At 49.4% G+C, this 23,484-nt stretch overlaps 1 protein-coding gene across 1 annotated transcript in view; it reads left to right on the plus strand.

Annotated features, from left to right (window-relative positions):
* The window catches only part of LOXL2 (lysyl oxidase like 2), a 57,272-nt gene that overhangs the window by 16,377 nt on the left and 17,411 nt on the right, over positions 1–23,484 (plus strand). The window contains exons 4-5 of the mRNA XM_041490652.1: positions 13,458–13,669; positions 18,817–19,036. Of these exons, the coding sequence (XP_041346586.1) occupies positions 13,458–13,669; positions 18,817–19,036 (432 nt within the window). The remainder of the gene's footprint in view (positions 1–13,457; positions 13,670–18,816; positions 19,037–23,484) is intronic.

Below are 23,484 nucleotides of genomic sequence, written 5' to 3' on the forward strand. Positions count from 1 at the left end.
GTTCCTCAATCAATCTTTCTAAATTGAAACCTGTTCTGTTCATATTTCAAAGAATGAATTTAAAGAGACAAAATCTGTGTTGTTCTCACAGAACTTCCTGACTTTTTTGGTTCTAATGGACAAAAATCCTGAATTTTCTCTCCTCTTTTAACACTGGGACCAGTTTGGAGCTCTCTGGGATAATGGGGGCAGCGGGAAGGGTTGGATTTGGGGTGGAATAATTCCTACAGCCACGCTGGATTTATAGTGAAAATATAAAGAAATTTTTGTGTAGTTTGGATGAGCAATGATGGAGAAGCCATGATAAAAATATGGGAATATTTGTGGGAATGTGGGATTAGGACTGGGAGTGAGGAAGTCGTGGGGAAGGTTCTGGGCTCTCACTGGGGCAGACTGGGAGGCTGAGGGGGAGATTTGGGGCAATGACAGAACCAAAGGGCTCAGAGCACATCCCGGTGGGATTTCTGCAGGATAAAGAAATGTGGGAATGCTGGGCTAGAAGGGAGCTGGGATGAGCTTTTCTAAGAGGAAAAAAGAGATTTTTTTTTTTCTTTAGTTTCTCAGCTTGGGGAGTTTGTGGTGCCTCAGGCACCTCCCTTTTCTTGGATTTTTCACTGTCTCAATTCCCTGGCTGCCCTTGGCCAAATTTATGGAAAGACACGCCTGAAAGTATTTTCCAGAGCTCCTTCTGTGCATCCAGGAAAACCCAGGATGTGCTGCACATCCCAGTGGGGTTCCCAGGGATGAATCCTTGGGTTTGTCCGTGAGCTGAAACGGGATGAGCAGGCAGGGAAGGGCTGCAGGATCTGAGGGATTCAATTCCTCTCCTCGCCCTGACCTCGCTTCCCCTGCCTCGGGAGGGATCATCCCCAGCTGCTCCATCAATGGCTCCCTTGTGTCCCAGGGAATGAGGCGGGATCATGGAACACCAGGGGTGGCTTTGGCTCCTCTGAAGCCACAGAGAGTCCTCAAAACACCTGGAAGAAAATCTGCTTTAGTCTAGACAGAGGTCACCTCACCCCGAGCTGCTTCAGGAATTAGTCACGGAAGCTTTGGAGGGCTCTGCCTTTCCATGAGCTCAGCACCGGGGCTGGATGAGTGGAACTCCTCGGATAATTGGGAATGAGCTCGCCTGCTGCTCTGGGGGTGCTGAAACTTCAGATGAATCATGAGACTGAAGTGATTCCTGGAGCAGAAGCCTGGATCCATCAGCAGGAGGAGGGGATGGAAAAGGGAGAAGTGGATTTATTTTTAAGGAGCTGCTCTGACTGGGGTGGAAGTGCTGCATTTCCTGGGCAGAGGCTCTTGCAGCCCCTGCTCATCACCTGCCTGCCTCAAACTGACCCAGAGAGCAGGTTAAAATTAGAAATCAGGGTTAAAAACCTCCCCTGTGCACGTGTTGTCGGCGAGTAAGTACTGGACCAGAGTAAGTGTTCCTTAGGTTGGTCGGTTCTGATCATCACAGGACGTTAAGCTTCTTGATAATGTTGTAATGGTGGTATAATAGTGAAAGGTTGAATGAGCACTAAGGTGAGCAGGTTAAAATTAGAAATCAGGGTTAAAAACCTCCCCTGTGAGGTTGGGGAGGGGCTGGAATGGAATTCCAGAGAAGCTGTGGCTGCCCCTGGATCTTTGGAAGTGTCCAAAACCAGGTTGGAGCAACCTGGAAATTGTCCCTGCCCATGGCAGGGGTGGCACTGGATGATTTTGAGCTCCTTTCCCACTCAAATCATTCCAGGATTCATTATGTCCCTGAATAATTTTAAGTTCTTCTCCCACCCAAACCATTCCAGGATTCTGCCTCTCCCTAAATGATTCTGAGCTCATTTCTCTCCCAAACAATTCCAGGATTCTGTTTCTCCCTGAATTTCATGAACCTTCCTACAGCACCACTGCTTCCATTCTGCAAAACCCAGCTGATTTTTCCTCTCTCCCTACAAAATAAAATCCAGGAGCTGCAGGGCTCCATCCCTGCTGCTTTCCCTGCAGCAGGACCAAGGCTGGAGGTGAGGAGTTGGAATGTTTGGGATGCCATCGTGGCAGCTCCTTGCAGTCACAACTGGCTGTCAAATGTTCCAGCTCCTTCCCCCTCTGAGTTTTGCCACTCTTATCTTTGCTTTATCTCCTCAGCAGCCAGTGGGACACAGATGGAGCCAAAAACGAGGAGAAGGGAGACCCAGGGGGTCACAAACCTGAACTAGGGGGAGTCCAAAGACTCCTGTGAAGGCGAGTTTGAAAGTTTTTGCCCTTCCCAACACGCCTGGGAATTCTGCAGGTCATTCCTTGCATTCGCCAGGGGAAACATCATCATTTGTGAGCTCCTGGGTTCCTGCTGGAGCCCAGAGCTTGTCCCAGTGATGTTTTCTCTTTGGAATGAGGGGTGAGGGGGCTGGAATTTCCTCTGAGCTCTGCTGTGGTCAGGACTCTCCATCAGCTTTTGCACTGACAGAGCAAAACCAGCACAATCCCACCAGGATTCCCGGGGAAGAGACTTGTCAATTTGTCCTTCAGCTGCTGTTCAAACCAGGCTTTACTAAAACAGGCCTGCCTGGAGGTGCTAAACCGAGCTTGGGTGTTGGATTCTGCATTCCCACCCTGGTTGTGATTCCCAGATGGATCTGACTGTGCACAGCCCATGGATTGACAGCAGTGAGGGCTGATTTTGGTGCCTGCGATCCAAGGGAATAGCTGCAGCTGGGCCAGGGGAGCTTTAGTTGGATATTGGGAAAAGTTTCTTCACTTTGAGGGTGGTCTTGTGCACTTCCAGGTATCCAGGGGCAGCCACAGCTCCTCTGGGAATTCCATCCCAGCCCCTCACCACCCTCAGAGTCAGGGATTCCTTCCCTACACCGCACCTAAATCTCCCATTTTCCAGTGGGAAGCCATTCCCTGTGTCCTGTCCCAAATCCCTCTCCGTGTTTCTGTAGCTCCTTCAGGCACTGGAAGGCCACAATGAGGTCACCCCAAAACTTCTGAACAATCCAAATTCCCCCAGCCTTTCCTCATAATTTAGAAAGACTTAAAGCCCCTTTGGTGCAAATGCCCTGGGGCTGGGAAGTGCTGGGAGCATGGAAAACCAGGGGTGGAAATCCACCGGTGACCCCAGGGTGACAGGGCCCTGCCTGGGGACGTTTTGCCCAAATCTGGCCTGGCTGGCTCAGCTCTGCCCCACAGGGAGCCCCCACTCCTTCAGAAGCAATTTGATAACCCTTGAGCTGAGCTTGTTTTCATTGGACACTGGTGCAGCTCCGCTTCCCAGTTTGGAAAAGCTGTAGATAAGTGGGATAGGATGAAATTTTCCATGGCTATAAATCACTCTGCCATTCCATATGGATGTGCTCAGACAGATCCCTTCCCATCACAGCTCATGTTTGGAGGGTTATGTCACACCTCTTCCCATCCCTGAGCTCTTCCATCCTTTTCCTGCTGGGAAGGGGCAGTGCTTGACCTCTGGAAGCTGGGAAAATTTATTGCCAAGACACAACAAGGTCAGGAACACAGAATTAATTACATCAAATCTCTGCAAAAGACCTCCAAACTCATTAAGCCCAACCTCTGACCAATCAGCACTTTCTCACCCAGACCACCCCACTCTGTCCTTAGGAGAAGTTCAATATTTGAACAGAAAAATGATCTTTAAAGGCCTTTCCAACCCAAACCCTGAAGTGTTTTGGGGGAGGGCGAATGGTGGGAGAGTTATGATAAGGAGGAGGGAGACAGGCAAGAAGGGGTTAATCCTTCTGGCAACACCAGAATTCCAACCCTCCCTTGTTAAAATTCCTATTTTTTTTTTTCTGTTTTCCACTTCCACTGCAGATTTTAGAGGATTTCTTGGAGGGTGATGGAGCTGCTGAGCCTTTGCTGGGCATCAGGGGCTCTGAAACCCAAATTCCCTGTGTGCTCCCCAAGCTGGGAACACCATCCCTGCTTTTCCAACAGTGCCTGCAGTCACTCTGTGTTATCCCAGCTCATTCCAGACCCACCTGCAGCTGCTTGCCTGGCTTTTCCAGCCATTTCAAGGCCACAGTGACTGATTTCTACCTTAATATATTCCTTAAATCAATGCACCAGAGGGATTTTATTTAATGCACGCCCCAAAACATCCTGAACAAAATATTTGCTGTCCACCTCCTTCCTCTGCGTGTGCCCACACAGCCTTCAAATAGGCCAGGCTCTAAATATATCGAATTTCTCCAGCTCCCAAATAGTTCTGGTACCTGAGGCCAGCCCAGGGCTTTGGCCAGACGGTGGCCAGACAGGTCTGGCTGCTATTTCTGGCCTTCATTTCCCCTCTGGGTACTTGTGAGGCAGAAAAATCTCCCTTCAAAGCCCAGTGCCTCAAAGGCTTTGGTTGTGCTGGGTTAAAAGGGGGTTCAGCCTTGGCTGGAAGTGTCCAAGGCTCGGCTGGACGGGATTTGGAGCAGCCTGGAATGGTGGAAGGCATCCCAGGGGTGGGATGAGATGGGGTTAAGGTCCCTTCCAACACGAGCCATTCCATTATTCTGGTTGATTCCAGATTTTTAAGGAGTGGGAAAAGGCTCTGCCGGGTCCTGCTCGGGGGATTTCTGTCAAATCAGGCTCTGTGTGAGGCCAAACTGAGCTGGGGGTGCAGGGAGGGAAGGGGGAGAAGTTTGTGCCTTGTCCTCAGGTAAATCTCACCCTTTTCCAGCTTTTTGCCATGAAAATCTGTGGAATCTCTGTCCCCGCTGTGGGGATTTGTCACACGGGTCATTCCCACCCCGTCTGTGTGTCCTGCAGCCCTCAGTGTTTAATTAGAAAAGTTTTATTTGCCTGTTTGTTGTGACAACAGAGTTTGAGTTTCCTTTGCTGTAAATGTTTAATCCTCCAAACCAAAGCCCAAGTGCAGCAAAATTCTGCTGCATTCTGTGTCTGGGAGGGTCTTCAGCATCTCCTCACCTCAGGAAAATGTTAATTAACCTGATTTTGGGGCACTCCACCATGTTTTGGTGCTGTAAATTCAAAGTGAGTGTGATCATTTGCCTCAGTGGCTCCTTTGTGGCAGGTCAGGCTGCTGGAATCAGGGAATCATGGAAGGGTTTGGGTTGGAAAGGCCTTTAAAGATCATTTTTCTGTTCAAATATTGAACTTCTCCTAAGGACAGAGTGGGGTGGCCTGGGTGAGAAAGTGCTGATTGGTCAGAGGTTGGGCTTAATGAGTTTGGAGGTCTTTTTCAGAGATTTGATGTAATTAATTCTGTGTTCCTGACCTTGTTGTGTCTTGGCAATAAATTTTCCCAGCTCTCAGTGCCTGATCCAAACACTTTAATGCAGCTCAGCAGGAAGGACACAGGGGATGACAAAGCTTTGCCCATCAGGAACCCCCCAGCCCTGGGCTGCCAAGACAGAGCCGTGTCCTCCCTAAGCTGAGCCTGCCCTAAGCTGAGCCTGCCCCATCCAAAGCCTGTCCAGGCCCCCCTGCTCTGCCCTCTCCCTGGTGTCCCCAGCCCTTCCCAGGGCTGTCCCCTCGCTCTGCCCAGGCTCCACGGAGCCTTTCCCAGCTCAGCCAGGCTTTTGTCAGCCCAAATCTGTGCTAGGTTTGCTCCTGGCCCCTAAGCCTGGCTCAAACTCTGCTCCCTCACCCATTTGTGCAGGCCCAGCCCAGCTCCTGTCCCCAGTGCACTGTTGTCCCCCAGCTCTGTCCCATCCTGCCGTGTTTATTTAACAGCCAGACCTTGGGGTGACTCAGAGGCTCAGCTCCAGATGTTTAAACCCAAACAGATTCCACCCATTCTGATGGATGTGAAGAAAAAAGAGTCTTTTTCCTCTGGTGGCTGAGGTTTTAGTGGAAGTGAAGGTTTTTATGATGGACAAAGCCCCTGTGGAAAGATTTTTGTGTTGTGTTGTGGATTGGAGAGAAAAAAACCCAATTTCTTGTTGAAGTTTCAGCCTTAATTTCTGATGTTCGGAAGCTGAGAATCCTGGAGCTCTGTTGGGAGTGGAAAACGATTTCACTATTATTATATTATCAAATCATTATTATATTATTAAAACTTACTTACATAGGTTTTCTTTAAGGGGCAGTGGAACAGGTCAGGCTTAGGGAAGGAAAGAGGAGTTTGAGTGGATCATGGAGATCTTAAAGCAGGAGAGGAATGAAAATGGAAATGAAACCACCCAAGGACAGAGCAGAGAGAAAACCAAACTCCAGGGTGATTCAGCACCAGGCAGTGTCTGCAGCCTGGGATTTCTAGGAACAGGATCCTCTCCCTGGATTGATTCCTGAGCATCCTCAGGGCCCTTCAAAAGGAAAGGGAATGCTGGGTTTGGGCATGGAGAGGGCCCAAAAAACTTGTCCTGGGCATCACCTGCCAGCACAAAGCACGTGGCAAGCGGTGCAGGGGAATGTTCCCAAAGTTGGGTGGGATTTTGCCATCGGATCCGGAGCCGTGAGGAAGCATTTGGTTCAGAGGGTGGAAACAAAAGCAGTCGGGGTTCATGTGAAAACTTTTCCGAGCCAGGAATCCTTTTGTGAGGGCTCAAAACAAACCCTTTTCTCTGGGCTGGCCCCGACTGCCGAGGCTGCGAGTCCCTGGTTTCGTAACGGAGCTCGGAGCCTCTGCCAGGGCTTTTGTGTCCCTGCTGGAGAGGAGCAGCTCTGGGGCCCTGGATGTGGCTCCTGGCAAGGAAAGGATTGGACAGAGGGAAATACGGCCCAGCATGGAAGAGTTTCACACATTTTTCCCTCAGTTTTTACTTATCTGTGCTGTAGGATGCTGGAAGTCCCAGCTGAGGTCGTGGAATCCTGGAATGGTTTGGGTGAGAAGGGAGCTTAAATCCCATCCTTGGTGACACCTGCCACTATCCCAGAGTGCTCCAACCTCTCCTTGGGCACTTCCAGGGATCCAGAGGCAGCCACAGCTGCTCTGGGAATTCCATCCCAGCCCTTTCCTTCCCAATCTCCCATCCTATCCCTGCCCTCTTTCTATCCCAAACCATTCCCCCCATCCTGTCCCTCCCTTTCCCAAATCCCTCTCCATCACATCTTTGCCTCCCTAAACAAGTCATGGTTTAGGGTCAGGGTTAGGGCTCAGCTTTCTCTCGATCCCAGAGTTTTCCTTGCTGTGGGATCACTCTCCACGTGTCCATGGAGCACAGAGAGGGGGATTTTAGGAATCTGCTTTATCCATTAGGTGTTGTTTGCTCTCAGTTTTTCTCTGGGATCTGTTTTCACCATCAGCCCAGCTGCTCTTGGAGGATAAAACATTTCTGCCTGGATTTGCATTATTGAACAGCCCCGGTGTAACAAAACCTCTGCAGTCAAAGGAAACCATTCCAACCCCAAAGAATTATTGGGGAAAAAGCTCCTGGCAGCCCTTTCTCATGGAGCACCCTCAATGTGCTTATTCTGGTCCTTTGTTCTTGAATTTTCCAATACAAAGCCGAGCTCTGCAGTGGCTTGAATTCCTCTCTGAGGTTTTGCTCTTTGTTCAGAGCCAGAGCAAACCTTTGAGTTGCTCCATCAAAAATTCCCTGCTCTAAACCAGCCCCGGGAGGGAAATGGGGACAGGATTGGGGTTGGTTTTGCTCCCAGACAAAATTCCCTTAGCTCCAGAGCTCTAAACCAGCCTGTGAGGGAAAAGGGGACAGGATTGGGGTTGGTTTTGCTCCCAGACAAAATTCCCTGAGCTCCAGAGCTCTAAACCAGCTCTGGGAGGGAAAAATGGGATTTGGGTTGGTTTTGCTCCCAGACAAAATTCCAAAATTCCCTGCTCTAAACCAGCTCTGGAAGTGAAAAGGGGATGGGATTTGTGTTGGTTTTGCTCTCAGACAGACCCTAAAAATGTCACTGTGGCCTGTTGGAAGTATCAGGAGATGAATTCCCTCCAGGACTGAAATGTTGCCTCAATTTTTGCTGCTTTGCTCATTTTTTTATCCTCCTTGGCAAACACAGGCAAAAAAAAAAAAAAAAAAAAAAAACCCAAAAAAAAAACCTATGACAAAAGGATTGGATGCACTAAACAGAATCCCAGGTTGGAGCAGGATTTCTTTTTGTGTCTGAGTCAGCATCTCTGGGGGAGAGGGATGAGATTGGAGAGCTCTGTCCAGAGCCTGAGGTGGCACATTGGACCTGGGACATTTTCCATATCCAAGAGCAAGAAATTCCATTTACACCTTATTTTTCACTGCTGTAAAAAAACCAACAAGGAGCCAGCCCAGTCAGTCAGGGGGGAAGGAATGTCCAAATATCCAGCTTGGAAGGGGGAAATACAGAACTTTTGGGTCCTGGAGTGGGAAATTCTGAGATCTCCAGAGCTGGAGTGGGAAATACAGGGATCTTGACTTCTGGATTGGGAAATACAGGGATTTTAAATGCTGGATTGGGAAATACAGGGATTTTCATTGTCACTCCCATTGGAGTGGGAAATACTCAAGTGCAGGAGTGGGAGATTCCAGGATCTCAAGTTCTGGAGTAGGAAATACAGGGATTTTGAGTCCTGGAATGGGAAATATAGGGATCTTGAGCTCTGGAGTCATGGATATCCCACTCCTGCTGTGCTCAGAGCTCTTCTGGAAACAGCTGGAACAACTTTTTTTGATTTGTTAAGCTGCAGAAATAATTGCAAAAATAACAGGCAAATCCCAAAGTATCTGCCAACATTCCCAAGCTTCCCATTTTTAAAAGGTTGTTAGTTTTTGGGGTTTTTTTAACATCATTATGACTTTTCTCCTTCTCAGCCTCAGTGGGCTCTTTTCTTTCTCTGCCTGATGCTCTGATACCATAAATCCCAGCAAAGCATTCCCAGATCCATCCAGGGCTTTGGAACATTAAAATCCACCATCTGGCTTGGAAAATCCATGAGGTGGAGGTGCCTGGAAGCTGCAGGAACGCAGCAGGAATTATTGTTCCTTGTTACCCTGCTCAGTGTTCTCCCCTCAGCCTCTGGCAGCTGCCAGGGACAGGCTGGATGTGTTGGGATTTGGGGAACAGAGCTCCTACCTGGCTGGAAGAGTGGGAAGAAAAGGGACATCCCAAATCTCTTGGAACAGGAGAGGAAAACCCAAATATTCTCGATGAGAATGTGGCTGCTTTAGGGGCTCTGTTGTGTTCCCTGCTGCATGGGGTTCCTCAGGAGGAGGGTGGAGTTGAATCCTCAGGATCCTGGATAGGATTCCCTGGGTTTTTGACCTTTGAAGAAGCAGTGTGCTCTCTCTGAACCTGATTCCTGCACAGAAGGAGTTTGGGAATTGCTGCTCCCTCCCAGGAATCCTTAAGGCTGGAAAAGACCTCCAAGATCGAGCCCAGCCGAGTCCTGCGACTCCTCTGTTTGCCTTGGGGGTTTTCCAGGTTTCCCACCTGGATGACATTCCCTGGATTCCCAGCAGCAAGAACAGGGATGTTCAATAATGAGGAAGAGGTTGAACATGGGAATGCTGATCCTGGGAAGCACCAAACAGATGTTCAACATCTGGAATGGCCCAGGACTCAAGCGGGCTGAGCTGTGGAGCACCTTCCTTATAAAACACAACACCTGGAGCAGCACCCCGGGAGTAAACTCGTTCCAAGGACCGGCTGTGGCCTCCAGCTGGTCTAAATCCAAGGAAAAGGGACAAGAGTGTCCCTTTTGAAAACCATGTGTGGGCTTTAGCACATTGCTGATGCCAGGTCTAGAAGGAAAATGTCCCATTTCTGCCACTTTAATGTGCAGCAGAGCTGATCCTCACCTAGCTCAGGGTCTCAAACCTACCCAGGGCTTCCTACAGGATGGAAAAATCCCACAGTCACAGATGGAAAACTCCCTCTCCCACTTTCCCAGCTGCCAGTGCAAATTTCCTCCTGTTTCCCATCTTTTCCCAGGTGTTTTTCCAGCACAGTTTGAAGTGTTGGCTCCCTGGCCTTTGGGTTAATCGCTTTAAAAGGCTTTTATTAAAAACACTTGGAGATCTTCAGCACTCAGAGCTTCTTCTGAGCGGATTTAAGGCTTCGATTACTTTTTTTCCTGGTGAAGAAAATGAGGCAGGGTAGGGGAAGCAGGGGAACAAAGTTCCCTCTGACAGCCCTGGGTAAACACAATTTCTCCATCAAGGCAAAAGCTGGAAACATTTCCTAAATTGCACCAGGGAAAGCGAGTTGCAGGGTTTGGAAAGCAGCCTGGGGAGGCCTGGAATGCCCTGAGGCTCCAATACCTTCCTGACAGCACGTAGTCAAAAACTGCAAGGTTTTAGGAGAAGCTGCCAAGCTCAGGAGAAACTTCATGCTGCAAATGGATTTCTCAGGCTCCTCTGGAGAGGTTTCAAATCCCCTCTTACATCAGACCCTTGGAACACCTGAAATTGCCTCAGATGTGACAAATTTGGGTATCACAGGGGTTATTTTTAATTCTTGAGAGCTAAAGAGCTTTCAAAACTGGAGCCCAGCCTATGAACCCTATGTGAGTAGCACTGTTGGATAAATCCTGTTCTCCAGGGGTTGAGGGATGTTCCAGCTCAGACTTTGGAGAACTGAATTCCTGCAGCTGAGGGGGAGAGGGGGAATCAGTGATTTGCAGAACTGGGTGGTAAATGTAGACAAATAAAAGACAGAAAAGTGGGGGAGAATAAGGAAAAGGAGGGGGGAAGCCTTAAGTTGTCCAAGGTGGTGTCTGCAGAGGAGCAGAGTTGAGGATGAGGAGGAGATGCCAACCCCATTCCTTGCCCCTTGCACCACTCCCTGACCCATTTCCTGCCCCAGCAGCCTCTTTGCCCTTCCCTGGCTCTGTTTGTTGTGCCAGCACTGCTGAAAGCATCTGGAGAATGGAGGAGCCATGGAATCTGCAGGACTCGGCAGGTCCTGCTCTGATCTTGCTGCGAGCCCTGACCAGAGGCCCGTGGCCCTTTAAAGCTCCGGGCAATTTTTCTTTTCCGAGTGGCTGAATCCGAGGATTCCTCAGTTCTGATGTAACCCTGAGCTGGACCACGTGGGTTTGCACATATTTGACAAGCAAAGGGCTCCTGGAAGGGAATTTGTCCATTTTTCAGAAGCTCTTTTGTAACCACTTGCCACAGAGGACCTTTTCCAGCCAGTATTTGCCTCTGGGGCTCTGCAGGGCTGCTTTGTGCCCTCGGGGACCTTTTCTAGCCAGCACTTGCCCCCTTCAGCCAGGATTTGCCCCTGAGGACCTGCAGGGCTGGTTTGTGCCCTCAGGGATCTTTTCCAGCCTGGATTTGCCCCTGAGGCCCTGCAGGGCTGCTTTCTGTCCTCAGGGATTTGTTCTAGTCAGGATTTGCTTCTGTGGCTCTGCAGGGCTGATTTTTTGCCCTCAGGGATCTTTTCCAGCCTGAATTTTCCCCTGGGGCCCGGCAGGGGTGGTTTGTGTCCTCACAAGTGTTTTCCAGCCAGGATTTGCCCCTGAGGCCCTGCAGGCCTGGTTTGTGCCCTCACAGGTATTTTCCAGCCAGGATTTGCCCCTGAGGCCCTGCAGGCCTGGTTTGTGCCCTCACAGGTATTTTCCAGCCAGGATTTTCCTCTGTGGCTCTTCAGGTCTGGTTTGTGCCCTCAGGAACCTTTGCCAGCCAGGATTTGTCCCCTTCAGCCAGGATTTTCCCCTGAGGCTCTGCAGGGCTGTTTTTTTTTTTCCCTCAGGATCTTTTCTAGCCCGGATTTGCCCCTGAGGCCCTGCAGGCCTGGTTTGTGCCCTCACAGGTATTTTCCAGCCAGGATTTTCCTCTGTGGCTCTTCAGGTCTGGTTTGTGCCCTCAGGAACCTTTGCCAGCCAGGATTTGTCCCCTTCAGCCAGGATTTTCCCCTGAGGCTCTGCAGGGCTGTTTTTTTTTTTCCCTCAGGATCTTTTCTAGCCAGGATTTGCCCCTGAGGCCCTGCAGGCCTGGTTTGTGCCCTCACAGGTATTTTCCAGCCAGGATTTTCCTCTGTGGCTCTTCAGGTCTGGTTTGTGCCCTCAGGGATCTGTTCCGTTCAGGATTTGTCCCCTAGGGCCCTGCAGGGTTGGTTTGTGCCCTCACAGGTGTTTTCCATCCAGGATTTCCTTCTGTGGCTGTGCAGGTCTGGTTTGTGCCCTCAGGGATCTGTTCCAGGCAGGATTTGCCCCTGGGGCTCTGCAGGGCTGCTTTGTGCCCTCAGGGAATTTTTCCAGCCTGTAGTTGCTCCTGAGGCTCTGCAGGGCTGCTTTTTGCCCTCATGGGTATTTTCCAGAAAACACTTGCCCATAGAGACCTGCAGGGCTGGTTTGTGCCCTCACAGGTATTTTCTAGCCAGGATTTGCCTCTGTGGCTCTGCAGATCTGTTTTTTTTTTTTGCCCTCGGGGATCTTTCCCGGCCTGGATTTGCCCCCTCCAATGAGCATTTGCCCCTGCAGGGCTGGTTTGTGCCCTCACAAGTGTTTTCCAGCCAGGATTTGCCCCTGAGGCCCTTCACGTCTGGTTTTTGCCCTCAGGGAATTTTTCCAGCCAGGATTTGCCCCTGAGGCCCTTCAGGTCTGGTTTTTGCCCTCAGGGATCTTTCCCAGCCAGGATTTGCCCCTGAGGCCCTTCACGTCTGGTTTTTGCCCTCAGGGAATTTTTCCAGCCAGGATTTGCCCCCTCCCACCAGGATTTGCCCCCGGAGTCTTCCAGGACTGCTCTGTGTCCTCACGTAGGTGCCGTATGTGAAATCCATTTGCCTTCCATGACTCACTGGCTGTCCCAGGCTGTGGAGGAGGAGCCAGAGAAATGCTGCTGTCAGCACTTTGGAATCCCAGATTCCACATGAAATCATGGCTTTGGATGAAAACCCCAAAGTCCTTCCCTGCCAGGGCTCCCTGCTCCCTGCACCCGGAATGATTCTGTGAGTAAGGCTGGCCCTAACGAAGCTGAGCTCGGTTAATTTTCACAGGAACAGGGGCCAAATTAAGGTGAAAACAGCACTTGGAATTGAAGTGACAAAGCAGATTTGTTATAGGGCTACTTACAAAATAAATTAGAGGGGTTATATTAATGAGAAAAAGAGTCTTCTTCTAGAGGATGAATTTTCACAAGGTGGAAAGGTTTGTTTCATAAAATCCCAGAAAGTTTTGGGTTGGAAGGGAGCTTAAAAATCAGCTCATTCCACCCCCTGCCATTGGCAGGGACACCTTCCAGGTTGCTCCAACCTGGCCCCATCTTCCAGGTATGGGGCAGCCATGACTTCTCTGGGAATTCCATCCCAGCCCCTCACAGGGAAGCATTTATTCCAAATATCCCATCTAACCCTGCCCTCTGGAAGTCTGAATCTCTGTTTTCCTGTCACTCCTTTGCCTCCCTGCCCTGTCCCTTCCTCAACACCTCATCCTTTCTGCCATGCCTGAACCACAGCAGGTCTGTGACCCCACCTGAAATTTCCAAAATCCATTTCCCTACAATCCAGCATCATTCCTGTTTATTTCTCACCCACAGAACTTGACCACAATTGGGCTGCGATCCCACCTGGAAGCTCACAGCCCATTTCCCTCCAATCCAACATCATTCCCGTTTATTTCCCACCCACAGAACATGAACATCCAGGTGGAGGACATCCGGATCCGCGCCATCCTGGCCACCTACCGCAAGCGGGTCCCTGTCACCGAGGGCTACGTGGAGGTGAAGGACGAGGGCACCTGGAAACAGATCTGTGACAAGCACTGGACCATGAAGAATTCCCGGGTGGTCTGCGGGATGTTCGGCTTCCCGAGCGAGAGGAAATACAACACCAATGTCTACAAGTAAGGGCAGGGCTTGGTGGGAGCCACAAACATTCCTTGGAACACTCGGGGCCTTGTTCCCAAGGCAGATTGGCAGGTGGCACCGGGGACCCTGGGGGAGGAAAAGCTCTGACTGCTTCATTCCTCCAGATGGGATTTTTCATTTGTGTGAATGTTTGGAATGTCCAGCGTTTCCTGGTGCAGGCAGGGGAGGCCTTTGATCCTCATCCATGGGATGCAGACCTTGATGAGTATTGGTGTTTGACAGGGCCTGGAATGGGAGATGGGACACTTGGCCCAAAAAAATATTTGTATTTTATAATACCAGCTCGAGGATGAACATTTCCTCCAGCAGGGATGGGCTCTGTGTGGTGGGCAGGGCAGGGATGGGACCAAACTGCTCCCTCTGTGCCAGGAAATCCATCAGCTATGAGAAAATCATGGAATGGTTTGGGTTGGAAGGGATTTACAGCCCATCCAGTCCCACCCCTGCCATGGCAGAGACACCTTCCATGAGACCAATTTGCTCCAAGCTGGCCTTGGACACTTCCAGGGATCCAGGAGCAGCCACAGCTTCTCTGGGAATTCAATCCCAGCCCCTCCACCCTCTGAGGCAGGAATTCCTTCTCCATATCCCAGCTCTCCCTGCCCTCTGTCAGTTTGAAGCCATTCCCTGTGTCCTGTCATTCCATAATGTAAAGTCTCCAACTGCTCACCCCATCCCTGTGCAGAAATCCAGAGGTGGGATCAGTTCTGGATATGCTGGAAGCTCCAAAAAAGTCACCTTGGAATAAAACGAGCCTTTTTGTGCTTCCTTGTGCCCAGGTTCCTCCTTCCCACCCCAAGTGCATTTCCTGTCTGTGCATCCCAGAAGGTGCTGGGAAAAGGGTTCTCTGTGATCTCAGTGCTGCTATTCCTCCCTAGATTTGCAGATTCCTTTAAAAAGAAGGAAGAAACTAGTGATTTATAGGGAGAACATTGTGTTTTCCAGAGCTGCAAGCAGAAAGGTTTAGGCTGCGTTTCCTGTTCCTTGGGAGCCAGGAGCTCTGGACTTTTTTGTTGTCATTGTTTCTGTTTGCTTTTTGTCACCAAGCCCTCATCCCAGACTGGGCTCTTCCCACACTGCTCCCTAAGAAAAACATCCTAAAGCAGATGTAAAAGAGTTTAGATGAAATTCTGTCTCGTTCCTTTGCTGCTCCGTGATCTGGGGAGTGAGCAAGCAGCGGCTGCTCCAGGGGAGGGCTGATCACCCCAGACAGGAGCCGTGGTTTTCCTGCCTGCTCCTTCTGGCCTGTGGAATTGCTATTTCTGAACATTCCCTCTGGATCAGCCTGGCCATGTTTTGTTTCTTTCATTAGCAAGATCCTGATCTGCTGGAGAGATCCTTGGCTTGGAATAGCCCAAAGCCACACAGGGAAAATTGAAAAAAAAAAAACCCACTGGAATTCAGTCTGCAGGATTCCCAGAGAGATGAGCAGGGAATTCATGGCTCTGGACACCAGTTTGAGGAAGGTTTGCTTCCACCAGTGCAGCACATTTCCCTCAAACCCATCCCTGAGATTCCCATCCCCTACAGGAGCAGGGAATAAATCACCTCCAGACAGACAAAGTAGATTTTTCCTGCTTCCAGTTGTGGCCTTTCCAAGAAAAGCATTAACTGGAGCATCTGGAGCCATCTGCCTTAAATAAACGGGTGCACAGGAGTTGTCCTGTCTCTGGGACACATGGAAATGGAAAGACTGACAGAAGGTTGTTCAGCAGCAACTCAGCACTGCTGAAAATCCCATTGAACTGAGCTGGAATTAGGAATATGAAGTGCTCCCAAATCCCAGCCCAGGAGATCTCTGCTGCTGAAGAGCCTCAGTGCCCCAAGACCTCCCTCCCTTTCCTTGTTTTCAGCCTTGCTGGGCTCCAGCACCCACAAATATTTTGGAAAACATGCTGACATTATCCCAGGTTGGAAAAAAAATGGGGATGGCATTTTATTGGATGGGAGAGGCTTGTAAAGCTTTGGCAGCTGCACAGTTTTGTTTGTCAGCAGAGTTTAAAAGCTGAATTCTGCCTTGGGCCGCTTCCCTCTGTGTTATGGGCAGATGCATCGTGTTCAGCTGGTGTTACTGGGAAAGCTCCCAGTTCTGGGCTGGGAATGACCCTGGATTTGTGGTCAGGGCACTGGGATGATGACAGTGACACCTTCTCTCCGGGGCCAGGGGATGCTTGTCCCACATGGTTTGTTTTGGAGAGGGAAAAGCTCATCCTGGAGCTAAAGCCCCTCTCCCTGTGAATGTGAAGCTGCAGAAAAGTCCCTTCTCCTCATTCGTCCCTTTAATTTGAGAATCCCCTTCTTCCCAGAGCAGATCTTTCCCCACTCCTCCTCCACAGTCAGGAGAAAAGCTGGGATCAGGTTTCTTCTGGCCAAGGCTGCCCCTTCCCACATCCCCCCCATCCCACTGCCCCCAGCCCTGCCTGCCCAGCTCTGCTCCTGCACAGTGCTGGGAGGTGAAATGGTTTGCAGATGGATCTTGCTCAAAAGAAAACAAGTGAGTTCATCGTTGTCCCACTGCCAGGGGTTTATTCCTGACTGTAACTCGGCCTCTGGAGCTGACAGCACAATTTATGTTCGGAAATGAAACAAATCTAAAGTTGAGTCCCTGGTCTTGTTCATTCCTCACAGTGGCTTTTATATAGGAATTGCTGTAACTCCTCCTCCCAGTTCCTGCTCTGGCTGGGAAAGCAGAATTTAATGCATTTTGCTGATGGAGAGAGGATAAATTTGGGATCAGAGAGATGGACCTGATGCCTTTTTGAAGTCTTTGTGACTTGACAAAGAAATGGCTCCAGGATCAAGCAGCTACTCCCAACTGAACCAGTCTGCTCACCCCATTACAAACCCAGTCAGAGGTGCTGGGCAGCTCATCACTTCAGCATTTGTAGTAGGAACCCTCCTGGTTTGTTTTGACCTGGAAAATCCGGGATCTGAAGGGCTTTGGCGGGCCTGGCTTCCCTCCCTCCTCCCTGAGGCTGAAGGCAGCACCTTGATAACTTCAGGAATTTCCCAAGGGCTGAAATCTCTGCTCACAGCCCCGAGGAGGAGCTCCCCAGCCTCTGCTCAGTGGGATTTGTGTGAATTTTTCCTGGAGTTTGTGTGCAATGATTTGTTCTCTGCTCCCCAAGTCATGGAATCGTGGAATATCCTGAGTGCTCCTTAACCAACCCCTCAGCCCTTCCCACAGAGCTCCACTTGGGCTTTGTTTAAAGCTTTTCTGGGATGAAAATCCCTCTCTCCACACCAGTAGAAATGGTTTGAATTCCAGCTTGACCTGGAATTGGCCAAACTCTCCCAGCAGGAATGTTCATTCCCACCTCTGACCTGAGCAGCATCACCCCGGGCTCCCACTGATCCTTTTGTGTTAAAAACGAAACATCAGCAAAGCCCCGAGTTTCTGGCTGTAAAGATCAGCTGAATTCTGCTTTTTTTACACAGATTCAGTCTGGGGACATGAGGTGGGGCTTTATTTCTCCCCAGCCTCCTGAGGGCTGTTAATACCATCCAGATGTTGATGCCTCATGAAATTTCCAAGATGAGGTCATTGTTTGCTATTCTAAGGCATCCCCATCCCTGCTTCCCTAAGTCAGGCTGGTTCTTGTCTGCTCTGGAGTTCATGGAGCTCTCTGGACCTGTCTGTGAAGGATGAAAAAGCTCCTTCAGGTCCTTCCTTCTGTCCTGAGCATGGCTGGGAAGTGGCTGCTTTGTATTGCATCCTCCCTGGGTTTATTTTTTAAATTTTAACTCTATTCCTATTTTCCCATCCCTTTTTTCTTGATTCAGGGAGTTCCTGACAGCTCTGCTGTGCCAGAGATGGGTTCTGACAGCCACTTTTCCCCACAGGGCAGGCAGGGTCCTGCTGCTGTTCCCTGGGATGGATCTCAGCCCTGCTTCATCCTTTTCCTGCATCATGAGATGCCGGCACAGCTCCCTCTCCAGCCTGGCTGGATCCATCCCCAGCCTCAGCCCAGGGAGATCGAGTTCCAGGAAGGATTAGTGAGAGGCTGGGAGCCAGGAGAGCCTGGAGAAATGCTGAGCTGGGCAGCAGAGCTCAGTGAGCACTGGGGAGAAAAGTCCCCTGAGACATCTGTGACCCTGCAAAATCTAAATCCTAAAGGGAACAGCTGGGAAAGCCTGGACCTGCTCAGAGGAGTCCCCAAAAGCCCCCTCAGAAAGGCTCTTTGCCCCTCTCCAGCTGCTCCCCAGGCTCTCTATGCTGCAGCAAAGCAGAACTGCTTTTTCTCCCCAAATTCCACCCATCTTGCTGTGCCATTTATCACAGCCAATCCCTGGATCCCAGCTCTGCGTGGCAGAGATTCCTGGAATGAGGAGCAGCACCGGGATCACATAGAGCCACGTGGAGATCCCAGCAGGGCGTGGGCTCCCCTGAGCCATCCCTGTCTTTAACTCCTTTCTGAGGCTGACCTGACCCAGATTTCCATTCCTCTCCACTCCAGCAGCCTCCCAGTTAGGATGGAGCTGGATCTCTGCCCTTCCCAGTTTATCACACGTGCCCCTTCCTCCTCAGGAGTGCCTGGAGCAGCTCCAAGAAGTTTGGGAGTGAGAAGCAGGAGCTGCTGCCAAGCTGCTCTGCTGTGAACAACTCGGCAGGGGAATTGCTCGTGCTCTCGGAAATTGCTCTCAGGTTGTTAACACAGACTCACAGAGGATTTGGATTTTTCCCAATCCCAGCTGATAGCTGCTGGGCAGCCAAAGGGAAGGTTTTTCTGGGGGCTCTCCAGCCCAGTTATCTGCACAAATTCTCTTGGTCCATTTGGAATTAGTTGATCCCTGTCCCTGCCTGGGATGGGATCTGCACTCCTGGGAATGTGTCATTTGCTGGAGCTGCACCTTTGATTCCTACTCAGACTTTTTAGTTCTTGCAGAGATTTATTTCCTTTAAAGTGGTTGGATTTGATGATCTTGGAGGTCTTTTCCAAGCTGAATGATTCCAAGTTTTTAAGTGACACCTCCACAGAGTCATGGTGTGGATGAACACATCAGCCTCCAAATAATCCTGTCCAATCCTCACTTCACCCCAGGGCATTTTCCTCCCAAAATCAAGCAAAATCCATTTGTTTACAGATCCCTAACTTTCCCCCTTCTCCTTAACTCCTTTCAGGATGTTTGCCAGCAGAAGGAAGCAGCACTACTGGGCTTACTCCATGGACTGCAGCGGGAACGAGGCTCACATTTCCAGCTGCAAACTGGGAAACCACCTGACGGGCACTGGGAAGAACAGCAGCTGTGACAACGGGATGCCCGCGGTCGTCAGCTGCGTGCCCGGCCGCGCCTTCGCCCCCAGCAGCCACAGCGGCTTCCGAAAGGCCTTCAGGCAGGAGGTGAGCAGGGAGCAGCCCCAGAATGAGTCGGAAAAGCCTTAAAAACCGTCTGATCCTACCCCCAGCCATGGGCAGGACACCTTCTGCTGGGCTTGTTCCAACCTGGCCTTGGGTGCTTCCAGGGATGAGGCAGCCACAGCTTCTCTGGGAATTCCGTCCCAGGACCTTGCTACTGTTCCAGGGAAGAATTCCTTCCCAATATCTCATCTATCCCTTCCCTCTGGCAGTGGGAAGCCATTCCCTGGGTCCTGGCCCACCAGGCCTTCCTTCCCAGCAGATTCCCAGAGTTCAGAGCAGTTCCTGCAGGATCCGCTGAGAGATGTGAAAACAGAATTGTGGGATGGTTTGGGTTGGAAGGGACCTCAAAGTCCATCCCATTCCACAGGGATACCTTCCACTATCCCAGGGTGCTCCAAGTCCTGTCCATCCTGGCCTGGGACATTTCCCGGTCTGGGGCAGCCACAGCTTCTCTGGGAATTCCATCCAGCCCCTCACCATCCTCACAGGGGATATTCCCAATGTCCCATCCAGCTGCCAATTAGAGCAGGAAACCCCTGGGGGTGTAACATTTTCACCACCAACTCCCACAATGTCCCCTCTGCAAGTCCCACCTCCCTGCACCCCCAGCTGAGCTCCCACCCTCCCAAATTCCAGGTTCTTTCCTCCATCTCCTGCCTCCAAAGGGTGGGAGAGCAGCTCCCAGGGCAGCTGGCACAGCTGGGAGAGAGGAGTGAGGAAATCCCTGGGTCACGTTCCTCTTGGAGCTGCTCGGTCTGAGCCAGCTGAACTCGTGCCCGGCTGTGCTGTTCCACAGGCTCTGGAATTCTGGTGGAATTACCCTGTGGAAATCAGCTGGCATTTCCTCTACCTCCATGTCCTCACGAGGAAATGCCCTGGGGGGAGACTGGGAAAACACAGGGAGCTTGGAAAGCTGGGTTTGTTTAGTCTAGCGAGGAGGAGAGTGCTGAGTTGGGCATGAAAGTCCCAGGAGATGCAAAAATGTTGGAAAACAAGGCTGGAATTGGTCGATCCCAGTGTCAGGGGCTAGGAGAGGACAGCTTAACAAGCAGCAAACAGGCTAGGTGGGTGCCAGGGGAAATTTTCCAGCTGCAGCCTTGGGATAGAGGGGGAATCTCGGAGGTTTCTCATTGGAGAACTTTGTGGATTTGTGAAATTGTGAAAATTTGGATTTTGTGGCTGTTCTTGGGTGAGTTTGGGGGGGATGGTCTCCGGGCTCTTCCCAGGTGCCAAAAATGGGAATAATTATTGGTGGGAATAATGTAATCCCTGCCCAGGCTCTTCCCTGCACCAGAGCTTGCAGGATTTAGGCCCGGGAGGTGAAAGGTTTTGTAAATCATTGTTAATCTCCCCAGCCGCACGCGCTGCCAAGTAATTCCTTAAGCCTTTGTTTAGGCTTTGCGTGTCCTTGGTGTGACCCCAGCCTGGAGAAAAAGCTCCAGGCAGGATCCCAGTTGGAAAAGCAAAGGATTTTTGGTGTTCCCAAACCTAAAGCTTTGCTCTCACCACCTCAAGCCAGCTCTGGGGTGCAGCAGGAATTGGCAGCTCCCTGCTTGGCACTGGAGAGAGGAGTGGGTGATTAACAGATAACAACTAAATGCTGTAAACCCAGAAATGAGTGGAACTGGAGCTGCCACTCAGCTGGGTATTTCTGACTGCAAATGCCAGATTTTTTATTCCACTTTTCATTTATGATTTCTTTTTTCATTATTATTTATTATATATTGTTTATATGTTATTATTGGTCAGAACTGAGCACTCAGGCAAGTTTTATAGGGCTTGAGCTCAATGTTGGTCCTGGATTAAGCCAGGGCTGGAGGTGTGAACAGCAAATAAACCTCTTTAGGGCAGCCAGGGGTGAGAGCTGGGCACTGGTGGGCACAGGGCCATTCCCAGCCCTCCTGCAAGGCTCCCAAGGAATGTGAGAAATTGGGTTTTTCCCAGTTTTTCCAGGATGGAAAAAGGCTCCTAAATCCAAGGACCTGCAGAGAACTGGGATAGGGGTTTTTATTGTCTGCCCACACATGTGGTGTGAGAAACAAATCCGTGCTCACCAAAATCTTTGCAGATAAAAATCTCCTTTCATGCAGCACTTTCAGGCATTGGAATTGTGTGATGGATTTTTTAGGGTGTCTCAGGTGATTCTATGATAATTTTTAGGCCCAGATTTTCATAAATAACCCCTGCAAAGGATGGAAGTGACCCCAGTGTTACCTTTTTCCCAACCTGGAAAGAAACTCAAGACAATTTCAGTAAGGGGGTAATATACAAGAGGATCTTTATTTGAAGGCCTTCAGGAGCAGTTATGGAAAGATGTCCACAAAACTCACCCCCAAAAGGATGAGTACATATTTATAGGGGGTACATAATTATAAATAGTACATATTTATAGGGTTTAGGAAATTAGCATAATTGATCAAAAGCACTAATTAAGAGGGCAAGTGGTGATGAAATTTCCCCCCTTCTCTGGAGTTTTCCCTTCAGCACTGGCTGTGTTTTGTCCATAAAAATGTGCCTCAAAGAGTTGTTCTGGGCCTTGGTTCCCAGGCAAAACCAAGATAGAACTGGGGCCCTGCACCTCCCAGGGCTTGGAGCTCTGGAATTTGTTTTGTCTTTCTGCCTAGGGAAGGGCCATGGAAAAGTACTGGGGAAGTAACTACTAATACAATAGGATACAGAGCTCCAAATAGATGTGTGAAGAATACAGAGAGCAGATCAAAGAAAAAAAAGTGTGAAAAAGAAGGTTTAGTTTCTTGGTAAAATTTTAAAAGTTTAATAAAAAGACAGTAGGAGGCAGAAATAAAGAAACGGGTTAAAAACTGTTGGGTGTTTGGTATTTAGTTACTGTTATCTCTGGAGATAATTTTAAAATATTTTTTAGATTATATTAGCTTGTTGTATATTCATAGACTTTTATGTATATTCATATTTTTCTATAAACTAGTTTACATATTCTAGGACCTATTTGCATGGCCCCTCCTTGTGTTTGTGTTTTTTAGAGCATGTGTGTTTCTTGGCTGTGGGTTTGGTCTGGTTTTTTTATTACTTTTAGTTTGGGCTTTGGTCTGTATTTTCTTTTGATCCTGATAGTTGGTATATCAATAGTAGGGTCTTCATTAAGTGTTCACTGGATGTTATCTTGACTAAACAGGCAGTTCACTCACAACTATATCAGATACTACTGCTATTATGTCTAAGTTTTTGTTAATTCACAGAATCACTGGGTTGGAAGAGACCTTTAAGACCATGGAGTCCAACTCAGCCCCAACACCTCAACTCAACCCTGGCAGCCAGTGCCACATCCAGGCTTTGTTAAACACACCCAGGGATGGTGACTCCACCACCTCCCTGGGCAGAACATTCCAGAACTTTATCACTCTTTCCATGAAAAACTTTTTCCTAATATCCAACCTAAATTTCCCTTGATGTAGCTTGAGGCTGTGTCCTCTGGTTCTGTCAGTGCTGCCTGGAGAAAGAGACCAACCCCACCTGAGCACAGCCACCTTTCAGGGAGTTGTAGAGATAACAGTAGAAATAAAAGTAAAGTTATTTTAACATTATACATATAGAATTCATTGTAATATTTGCAAAAGGCCAACAATATAATATGTAAGCCCTGTGAAGAACAACTGAGGGAGCTGAGGGTGCTCAGCCTGGAGAAAAGGAGACTCAGGGGTGACTTCATCACTCTCCACGGCTCCTGAAAGGTGGCTGTGCTCAGGTGGGGTTGAGCTCTTTCTCCAGGAACTGACAGAAGCAGAGGACACAGTCTCAAGCTGCACCAAGGGAAATATAGTGTGGGTTCTCTGTTTGCTTTTTCTACTTTCATTGAGGTTAGGATTGAAGTATTTGAGATGATAGTTTGCATTTAGACTTAGGTGTTTATTGTTTTTAATCAATGTTACAGTCTCACAGCAGTGAGTCTTGTAGTCTTTTATTAGCAAGGCACAAAATGGTTAACTATCTCTTGTTATAAGGTCTTTTAAGGTTAAATTATCCAATTAAGAAATTACGCCTAAATTATTTTCACTTTTAACCCAATAATTGATCCCTCAAAGTCCGCACTGTGGACTTTTCTGTTCAATTACAAATACCACCCAAACCCATGGAGAAGAAGGAAGAAGAAGGCAAAGAAGAACAGCCTGCCTCTGTCCTCAAACCTCCATCTTGCTCCATATTTATTACTGTATTCTAAAACCCCGAACTCTAAGTTTTCCACCCTGTGATATCACACACTTGTAACCAACTCCACACCCGTAATCTCAGTGTTATTAATCAATTTTGGAAACCTTCTCCACTGCCTCAGGTCAAATGTAGTGTTCTCTTGTGGGTCTGTGCCTTTCAGCACAGAAAGTTTAAAATTCTCAGTACCCAGGGTTCCAACGTCATAGGCTGGGTATTAGGAAAAACTTTGTTACAGAAAGAGTGAT

This window comes from Pyrgilauda ruficollis, unplaced genomic scaffold, assembly GCF_017590135.1.
Source record: "Pyrgilauda ruficollis isolate IOZ18807 unplaced genomic scaffold, ASM1759013v1 scaffold125, whole genome shotgun sequence".
Classification (NCBI taxonomy): Eukaryota; Metazoa; Chordata; class Aves; order Passeriformes; family Passeridae; genus Pyrgilauda; species Pyrgilauda ruficollis.